At 35.8% G+C, this 10692-nt stretch overlaps 2 protein-coding genes across 3 annotated transcripts in view; one reads left to right on the plus strand and one right to left on the minus strand.

The window, feature by feature from the left end:
- Window positions 1-4722, plus strand: part of LOC114359650 (proton-coupled folate transporter) — a 41320-nt gene extending 36598 nt beyond the window's left edge. For both annotated transcript variants that reach the window (XM_028314119.1, XM_028314120.1), the window contains exon 5: window positions 4542-4722. In XM_028314119.1, the coding sequence (XP_028169920.1) occupies window positions 4542-4635 (94 nt within the window). In that variant the 3' untranslated portion in view covers window positions 4636-4722. The remainder of the gene's footprint in view (window positions 1-4541) is intronic.
- A 1932-nt stretch (window positions 4723-6654) lies between these two features.
- LOC114359652 (uncharacterized) lies at window positions 6655-9632 on the minus strand. The gene is made up of 3 exons (XM_028314124.1): window positions 8599-9632; window positions 8377-8513; window positions 6655-6846 (listed from the first exon to the last, which is right to left on the minus strand). Exons 1-3 carry the CDS (start codon window positions 9414-9416, stop codon window positions 6668-6670), a joined length of 1134 nt encoding a protein of 377 aa, XP_028169925.1. The 5' UTR covers window positions 9417-9632; the 3' UTR covers window positions 6655-6667.
- Window positions 9633-10692: the final 1060 nt, after the last annotated feature.

Raw genomic sequence — 10692 nt, forward strand, 5'->3', positions numbered from 1 at the left:
TCCTGTCGTGTGTCAAGCCTATTTGGTTTAAAATTTTAAATTCCACATTTAAGACCAACTTCCCTTCATCAACCTACTCGAATCTATTATAAAAGCGAAAGGTCACTGACTGATGATTGACTCACTCATTTATTCACGAAATCTCAGAAACTATTACAAGTGCTAGGAATCTCAAATTTTGCACGGGGAGCAAAATTTGCATCATTCCTTTTGAACGTAGGTGCTCACTAAGAACGGATTTTATGAAACTCCACCCCCAAGGGGAAAAACGAGATCCACGCGTGCGAAGTCGCGGGCGGCCGCTAGTCACAATTTGTGTATCGTTTTATGATAGAGCCTTAATCTGTTCACCCAAACAATTTAAGGTGTCAGACTTTGAGACTTGAGAGTCACGCCATTTTTAGGGTTTTTCATACTCATTCAATCACTAAGCAAATACGGCAGTAAAGTCCACGTCTGTCAAATCAATTGGTTTTTTTTAAATCACAGTAGGTACGTAAATAAACATTAATAAGTGTCTACCTATGATTCACAGAGCATTTACCTGTATTGTCATATCACTAAAAGGATTTAGGATGATGATACTTTTTTAAATAATGCCGACTTAGAGTAGGCGCACACCGTTGATTTTTCGTCGGCCGATAGTTTAGTCGGGCAGTTGATCAGTATGGGCATGTATGGGAGTGCGCACACTACGCCGATTCGATTTGGCCGATTTTCATACAAATTAAAATTGGGCACAAGTATCGGCCAACTAAAAATCAACGGTGTGCGCCTACTCTTATCTTTTTAAAAATATTGTTTATTTGTCATGACTACAAGAAGAAGTACTTCGGTAGTAAGTTTTTGTATCTATTGAAAACCAAACCAATTTTCCCTAAACCATGATTTTAGATGAATAGACAAAATTTTGTTAGTGCATTGTTTCCCTAAATCTGATTGTTAAGTTTTCTTAGGACGACGGCACATCAAGAGAAACAATAACCTACCTTAATCATTTGTAATAGCAGCGATTTTGCGACAGAAATATTACAATTTGTTGCACTGTCTACTGTACTAAGTACCTTCTTACGTTTTTAATAAGTTTTCGGATAACTTTTAGTTATTTATATTAAATTATTAATCTAAACCAAAATGAACTGCAGGCAAGATTGAAGAAACCCACGAAGCTTGTTTCATTTTAATTACACTTTTAATCTCAAGTTATTAGAACAGGGTAAAATCTGATTCCGGTGTAATTAACCTCTGAGCTCAAACATTATTATCTTTTCCAAGTTACTATAGTAACTAATATTTAAACTAAACACTGTTTTTCTATACGACCGTTCAATCTCTAAGGCTGAGTTGCACTACCTAACTTTGACCGTAACTTTAACGATAACCGGTGTTTTTGTATGGAGTTTGACAGCTTTTTGACGTTTGTCAAAGTTAAAGAAGATGGTGCAACTCAGCCTAAAGTGGCTAAACCTATGTGGATACGGTTTGTAATAGTGATAAGGTTAAGGCAAAATCTAGTTTTTGTTCCATATAAATATAGGGGAGAGTTCGGTATATTGTACCGCCGGGTAAATTGTACCACCCTCATATTTCGTAAAGTATTTATTGAATGTCTGTAATTGCAACACTCAGCGATACACAACTAAAATCAATTAATATCGGCCATGTGGTTTTTGCCGTGACAACAAACACGTGTGTTTTATTTTGAAAAGTATTTTTTCATTGTTTTCAAGTAACTTTTGACAATACATGTTTAGATTGTAATTTTGTTAAATTTAATCACAGGGTGTTTCTAATATATTATTTAGAAGCGTAAATTAGTGTGGATTACAATTATTTGAAACATTTTTCGGTATTTATAAGCTATATTTTTTAACGATTTTTTAAAAGCACTATCACCTAGTCGGCTAAATTGTACCTCATCAAGTTGTATGGAACTTTACTAAAGGATTTTGAATTTTTTTTAGTAAATCATATTTTGAAGTTATAATAGCGTAGTTATGTTTGACTAACAATAAATGAAAGCAAAAGACTGGCAAAGTAGATTAGGTACAAGTGTGCGTTACGATAATTGGAATTACAAAACTTGTACTCAAAATCGTGATAAGTAACGTGTAAAACAATATCGATTGTCTATGTTATTAACCACTGTTCCTCTTCGTTTCCTAATTTGTTAAGAATGTATCGTATAATATTTTGCCATAGTTTTTTTAAAGGCTTGAAATTTATTGAAATCCAATCCAATTTAGTAACCCTGTGGTACAAATTATCGAACCGGTTGGCTAAATTGGACCGAAGCTCTGAACTCGTACTTTGTTGATTTGTGCTAAATATACAACAATCATGTTAATTAATACTTATGAAATAGTAAGTTGAATAATGTATCTTTTATTATATACCATGGACATTAGCAAAAACAAAAGAAAACTATGTGTAAAATGGGATTGAAAAAAACTGGTCCAAATTAGCGGACTCTCCCTTAACTATTTATCAATTTTAAAGTATATCGTCGTGGCCTACTTATTTTATATCAAACATGCATACCTAACCTATTGAGAATGATTTCGCAGGAACAGTGTTAAATAAAATTGTTTTCTATCTTATGTTCATTGGCCCAATCTAAAAACTATCAAAAACTGTCCAGGAACCTGGTTTTTGAACCCACTATGATGATAATGTAACTAAAAATAACTAAAATATTTGGTGATGTTCCGAAATGCCTCGATACTTAGTTCTGAAAAATTCTCATCGATTCTTTTTACGAACTTGATTGATCGAATCGAGCGTACTAGATTTAGATTTATCGACTAGTTGTTAAGTTATAGCAATAATAGGTAGGTATAGTATAATAATACTAGAATAGATACAGTGAAAGGAGACTGCAGATAAGTGACATAATTGTTGACGTAACTAATCGCTAGAAGGGTGAGAAGTCAGATCATGTCACCCTGCGATGCAGTGTAGTTTACTCCGATTGCACTTACACTGTTGTATTATTTCCTAATACTCGTAAATAATCAATAATTTATTTATTTATTTATTTATTTATTTATTCATGAATAGAACGGTAGTACCAATTACACTATTCAAACAAGACGTAACAAAGCTCAGAATAACATTTAGGTAATTAAAAACAATTTAACTTAACTTAATTTAGGAAAAGTACATAAATCAGATGCGATTTTTTTCACAGTAACCCAAACATTCTGCTAGTAACGTACTCCACCCCTCTGCAAATACGTCACATTTTGGGTTTTGGTCCAGGAAACGATTGAGAGCACTTAATGTACGTGGTATAAGTGATTTCGATCTTGAAATAATAGTCTATTAAAATTAAAATATATGTCGCTAAATGTGCTGGTATCATCAAAACGAATTTGGCCATATAAAAAACAGAAACAGTAAGTTAACCTATTCCATGAAGTCCGGAGACGGTTCATAAAAGGAATGAAGAGAAATGTTTAATGCTTTTCCGGAAAAAAAATCCGAAAAAATAAACGTTCTTTTCATACAAATTAATTTTGTTCTTGTAATTAAGCATTTTTGAATCCGCTTGCGGTCAAACTCCTTGCGTAAACTTCTGGCCACTAAGAAACTTTTTTCTGACCAATGCTGATCGTCTTTTGATTTAATTTGGGAAATGTGCACAAAAAAATATACATTTTCGTTCCTCGACGCAATTTGTTTGTTAAATCAATGATTCCATGAGTCTTAGGCTAAGTTGCACCGTCTAACTTTAACCGTAACTATAAGATAACCGATGTTTTTGGATGGAGTTTGACAGATTTTGACGTTTGTTATAAGTTAAAGTAAGATGGTGCAACCCAGCTTACCCAGCCTTACAGAGTTTGAAAGACTCCAACACTGTTTGTTGATTTAATTATTTTCACTTAGAAACCTGATAAGTTTTCTCAGTTGTATGATAAATTCAAATAATTCTGAACGTCGAGTGGCAAAAAATGGAATTAATAACCCAGTAAATCCTACTTCCTACTAATTATTATAAATGCGAAAGTTTGGATGTCTGGATGTTTGTTACTCTTTCACGCAAAAACTACTGAACGGATTTATTTATTTATTTTTTGGGAAACATACAGTTACAATATATTCAAAATATTATATAAATAATATTTTGATGAAACTTTACAGTATTATTGTTTATAACCCAGATTAACATATAGGCTATAATTGAGGCCGTCAGCGCAAAAGTGGGCTAAGCTTAACATATAACTATGGAGCCTAAACTTGGTTAGGCCACTTTTATACTGCTTCGTAGGCAAAAATAATGCGCGCAAAAAGAATGTTTACAACGCCCCATCTCTTAATTAAGGGTGAACTAGGGATAGGCCGCTTTAGCATCAAAATTTATTAGGTTTTGAATAAATTTTGAATAATGTGGCTTTTGCGCTGACGACGGCCTCAATTTATAAAGATCTGTGACAAACTAAATATCACGCGGGCGAAGCCGCGGGCGGAAAGCTAGTGATAGTATAAGGCCCCAACAATATCTACTAGTGCAATAACAGAGAATGTTTTTGTTTCAGAACTCTGATCGCCCTGAACAGAAGAGACGCCGCCGAGCCTGCCCCCCCTCCTGCCGAAGTAAAGCCTAAAGAGAACGAGATAACGCGTTTTTGACATTGCCTATTTATTTCTAAGTGTTAATAATAACGTTACCTGTATTAGTTACCGAAAAATCTCAATAAATATAAGATTTCTATTGAATCGCGCGTTTGAGTTTTAAGTATCACAAATTATTTAAGACAAAATATTAATGACTGGGGGTTCGATTCCCTAAAGTACTTATTTAGTTGAGATAACATACGTTTTAATTAAGGAATTATTAGGTAGACATATACCTACCTTCTTTCCTAAACACTGAATTTAGATGAGGTATCAAGCTACAGAGCCTAACTACATAGAAGTCGCAGCGCTGGGACAGAGAAATAAGATTCACTACATAGTTATACATAGGTAAAACAAAGTCGCATTAGGCTGTCTGTCCCTTTGTACGCTTAGCTTAGATCTTTAAAACTACGCAACGGATTTTAATGCGGTTTTTAGTAGTTCCATGTAGCAACAAAGCTACCATAACAACCAACATGAACTTAAGAAATCGTTATGAGATATCTTCTCAACAAAGACACGCGTGTAGACAGAAGGCACGTTTAAAAGATACGTGTACAATAACAATTAATCAGATATAAATAAACAGTAACATAATTACAACAAGGAAACGCTCGTTATCCTAAACTAAGTATTAAATAGGTTCACAAACGACCGGCCAAAATGTTTACAAATTGATAACGGAACCGTAATACTTGAATTAGTTTAGATAATTAAAGTTGAAAGGTCAATTGTTGACCAAATTTGGCGTAGATTAGGCGTATAAAGATGAATAACCTGGACTTCAGGGCATAGACACCACTAGGTTACACGAGATCGGCTTACTGACATTGGAAGAAGCAAGTAGGTAAATTCGTTGACTTAAGACTTCCTCAGACTAGACTTTTTAGTCAGCAGACAGTTTGGTTGTCTTCTATGACACCCCGCAAACTTTTAGTCGGCCGATAGTTGCGTCGGACTGTAAATCAGTAGGACTTATGCACATGCATGGAAGTGTGCACATTACACCGATTTGGTATCGGTTGATCGGGCTATTCCACTTTGATCACATGGCTTTGATCACCCAGGTGATCAAATTGGACTCCAAGCGACAATTTGGTGTCCTTTGATCACCCATGGATAAGATGACCTGGGTGGTCAAAGTGGACTCCAGTTTAATTGTTATTTTAGTTTCATCGTCATCGCCATTTCAGCCACAGGACGTCCACTGCTGATCATAGGCCTCCCCCAATGACTTTCACATCGCACGGTTGGCAGCGGCCTGCATCCTGCGCCTTTAAAAGGATATTTTAGTTTCCTTTTTAGAAAATATCAAAAATGTTACAAAACAATATGTAGGTAAGTACAACAATTGGACATGTTGACTATTCAAAGGAGGTGCGTTTTATAAGTTTTATAATAATTTTCAGAGTTCACTTTGATCACCTGGGTGATCAAAACCAGGTGATCAAATAAACAGACTAGACCGTTGATTCTTCATACAAATTGAAAGCCGATCAAAGTATATCGGCGGGCTAAAAGTGGGTAGTTTGTGCGGTGTCCAATTGGTATGAAGAATCGACCAACGGAGTAGTACACACTACAGTAGTGTAGGTACGTACTTCATGTTCTTAGTGATTATATAACAGCCCGATCAAACTATCAACCGAAAGACTGCAGTCTGGGGGGGTATCTTTTCAGCTGAGTAAATACTTAAATAAGTTCGCAATTTTGTAGTAAAAAATCAACAATCAATTTTCCAAATTACCGCATCGCGTCGTTCGTGTCAAGTGTTGAACAACTGTGTAAATGAAATAAATTAAAAGACCGCATATTCTAGACTCCTTGCAGACATATCGAATTTTATTCGAATTTGTATACGGAATCAGACGGTACCCAATCGAAAACTATCCCAATTCTATGTTAGGTCCGAAAAAAATGTTTTTGTATTTGTCTACAACGACGTACCCGCACGCATTTGACTGATACAACAAAAAGTCAAAAATTTATAATAAATAATTTTATTTACAAAAAATGTCTACTAGGTACATTAAAAAAACTACGTCTAGAACTTAAGTTTGAAGTTTTTAGAGGTCGGTTTGTCAGCCGGCTTCGATTCTATAGGCGAAATGCCGTGAATGAGCATCTTTATGTACCTGCCTTGCTGGTCTGAGGGTAGTTTCACACCGAGAACTTCACAGTTTCTCATGATTTCTGCGCAGCCGCGTATATCGCGTTGTCTTACTGAAATCAAACAAATTGTGTTGAAAATAAAAAATATTTCGTGAATTAGATTGAAACGTCGTTAAACGCAAAATAATATGACTTAGGAAGTCATTCGTTCGTTTGAACTAAAGGCCTCCTAAAGGATTTCTACGATGTTCTGTGCTACCCGCATCTAAATAGTTCCCGCGGCCATCACTGCATCGTCGGTCCTCTAAGTTGGAGGCCTAACTACACTACGTCTCCCAGTTCGAGGTTGCCACTCAGGAACTATTACCAACGGCATCATAAATCAAGAAGTAAGTAGCTTACAGTTGTTTTAAAATAAATCATAATACATCATCATCATCTCAGCCATAGGACATACTTACTTAATCATAATACACCCTCTGAACACGTGGTCAGACTGCTTTTTCCGACTAATCGGACCACGTGAACGTTTTTTTCCTGTTGGTTCGATTAATCAGACTACAAGGAATCGCAATTCCGCTTCGTCCGACTAATCGGACTTGAAATAAATTAAGGGAACTTTAAGGTAAAATACTCGTAACGGCGCGCGCTCACGGGTGAATTCTGTCACCGTGACATTGGGTCTCTTTTTTTCTCTTTATAAAGGTGTAATACAGATTGATATATTTCTCTTAGAGAGACATACTGTCACGGTGACAAAAGTCAAACGTGCGCGCGCGCCTTTAAATTAGTTACATCAAAATCAGTTTCTTAAAGCATCCATGTTTTATTGAGCTAAACTAATAGACCTTCTTCTAAAATAGTATGAACATTATAAAATATTTAAAACTCAAGACAAACACGTTTGCCCAGTCAGGACTTTATCGTCCGTTCGTGATAAGGTCAGCAAATAGGACAGCAACGTCAAGTGTCATTAGGGCAAACGATTGGCACTGCAGATAGGGTTGCTAGGTGTCCGGTTTTAGTCCGGCCTATTTGGCTTCAGTCCGTCCTGTCCGGCCTTTCCAGCTTTGGTCCAGCCTGTCCGGCTTAAATCCGGCCTGTCCGGCTTAAGTCCGGCCTTTCCAGCTTTAGTCTGGCCTGTCCGGCTTTAGTCCGGTCTATCCGGCTTTAGTCCGGCTTTTCATGTGCCGCGCCAGTCGAAAGACGAGCCACAGAATAATATCGAGCTCACATGCGCCAATCAGAATGTTGGGCTACCGATTCGAATATGATAGTTGATAGTAATCACCCATGAGGTATGTTACAAGTCGCTATTAAAAAAGTGTGTATAGCTTTAGAATTGGTCACCAAGTCTGGTTTTTGTGTTTTTGGACTTGGCAACCCTAACTTCAGAATACCTATTGTAAGCAGCAGCAATTACTGTTGCATAATAATGTTTTGTAATTAATGCAATATTGTATAACGCATACAATATTGCATTACCTTTATGAAGTTGGTAAACAATGAATGAGAAAGTTTATTATGCATAATTTGGTGTTACTGTATATTTTCCTCTTTTTGATTTTTAGTATATTTTTTATGACCCTAGTCTTTCCTAAATTACATTTACTATAAATAAATCTTTTTTATTATACTTACACTTAAAGTTAAATAGGACTTGCAGCACTTTGACATAAGCGTCCATCATTTCAAACTTCAGCAGCTTCTGGAGTAGCCGTAGAACAGCATCTTCGTTATAATCTTCTCGAAGTATGGTAATACTGAATGCTGTTGATCTGAAAGGTATAAAATATATTTTTTTAATCGGTTTTCACTACAGTGTAAGTTTTAAATCAAACAGAAAGACAAAAGTAGCCTTACCTGTCTTGAATTATACCTCGAAGGGTCTTAGATGATTCTAATAACTCATCAGCTAACATTTGGTCAGAAAACCAACTACTTGACCAACAACTATGCCAAAAGCACACTAACGGATAATGATCACTAAACCTTTCACTGAATTCAAATATGTATTTCCTAAAAATTACTAGCGACGCTTCCGATCTATTCATAACAGAATCATGTATCAATTCTTTAAAAATTATTCGATAGCGACTTCGTAACTGTGTGTTGTTTTCGTAACACTGCTTCAGTATTGACAAACCTTTATCAGAATTGCCTTTCATACATTGCGCCTTGGCTAGATAATGCAAATATTGGCCATGTCTTTTGTACAATATTCTGTCGCCTTTCAAGCAATATGTTTGCAACATTTCTACCATGTCCGTCCTGCCCAATCCACTGTAATGTCTGAATAACAACTTTAGCGTTGGCTCTCCGATAAACATTTGAGCCGTAAGACAATCTTTCAGTATCTGATCTACTTGGCTATCTTTATTCTTGGACATGAGATGCAAAATTAGATTTTGAACATCTTCAATGGACATTTTGGACACATCTTTAATCTTGTTGCTATCATCCATGAAGTGACGTATAGAAATATTCTGCAAATTAGTTACTGTAATGGCTTGTCTATCTTTAAACCTTTCAATCAAGTCACTGGTAAAAGCATCGATGTCTATACTTGTAGCGTAGTAATACACAGGACTGGGATATAAGTTATGCTTCTTTTGAAGATTGTTAAGAATTCGAAAGTATTTTAGAGGATTTTTAATTACTTGCTGCCTTATTGAATGCATTTTTAAGGATTTTTAGGTTACTGTAATTTGAACACTTCTTAAACTCCGTCATGAAACACTGTCACGAAGTGATATTGGTGCAAACAATATTATTGTTCTTTGTGACGATGTTTTTTTCATTTTTAGCTTGTTATTTATCCAAATACACCTCGGAAAACATTGCAAAAATAGATTAGATCATGATTGTTGACAAAAACATTGCGAAAAAAATATACATGACATAAAACCAGGGTTGCCAGATATCAGCTAACTCAATTCGCCTAATTTTTCCTACCGAGTAGCCTAAATCGCCTAATATATTTTTTTTCCTGAAGTAGCCTAATTCGCCTAACATTTTGAGGTAAGTATACAAAAATACATATCATATCGACACATTAATGACAAACACTGTTTATCTCTTTGTAACTTACCCATGGTGACGTATGAAAAAAGAGATAGATAATGTTTGGTCAGCCTACTCATTCTGGCAACATTTTTATGTGACGTCACTAACTACCTGACTTGTGCCGAGTACATACAAGATTTAAGAAATCAACATGGCTGCAATATAGGCAATCAGCTGACAACCACACACACACACACACACACACACACACACACAACACACACAACCTGTCATTTCCTATATTGCGGCCATGTTGTTTTCTTAAATCGTGTATTTATATTGCGTGTAAGTGTGTGCGTAATGTATGTGTTTAATTTGTATAATTTAGGAATTCTATACAATCCCTAGTCAATGTGTAAAATATTATTGTTCAATAAATACTTTACCTAGGCAGTAGGCCTAACATGCGCGCCGCGATAAGCGGTTATCACGCCATTTTATCGATTTTGCCCATACATTTTGACGTCGATAAAAGTTATCACGGCGCGCATCTTAGGCCTACTAACAGGTGTATGTAATTCCTAGGCATTGTATAACGTAGAATACCAGCTGGCCCACCGGTAATGTGTAAAGTAAACAGATTTTGATCATTATTATTTATGTACGGTTAGGGTGTTGCAAAGGGGATGCAGGACTTAGCCGAATAACCGAATTTTCGAACGTAATTTGTATGGAGCTGACACTTAGAAAAAAATTGACGGATTTAGTATGGAGTTTGGACTTTTTAGAGTAGTAAAGGGGGTAGGGGTCATTTTAAAAAACTAACTGAATTACAGAATACTAGGTTAGGATTTATTTTTCCAAGGTAATCCTGAAGTAGCCTAAATAGCCCGATCTTATTTTCTAGGTAGCCTAAATGGCTACCGGTAGCCGTTTGCATTTTTTGGTCGC

The sequence above is a fragment of the Ostrinia furnacalis genome, unplaced genomic scaffold (genome assembly GCF_004193835.3).
Source record: "Ostrinia furnacalis isolate ACB-3 unplaced genomic scaffold, ASM419383v2 OfSCF4536, whole genome shotgun sequence".
Lineage (NCBI taxonomy): Eukaryota > Metazoa > Arthropoda > Insecta > Lepidoptera > Crambidae > Ostrinia > Ostrinia furnacalis.

Coding starts and splice junctions, on each gene's coding strand:
- LOC114359652 (XM_028314124.1), bottom strand. CDS start 9,416: ATGCATTCAATAAGGCAGCAAGTAATTAAAAATCCTCTAAAATACTTT. Junction 8,514..8,598: donor CGAGGTATAATTCAAGACAG/GTAAGGCTACTT, acceptor TATACCTTTCAG/ATCAACAGCATTCAGTATTA. Junction 6,847..8,376: donor AGTCCTATTTAACTTTAAGT/GTAAGTATAATA, acceptor GTTTGATTTCAG/TAAGACAACGCGATATACGC.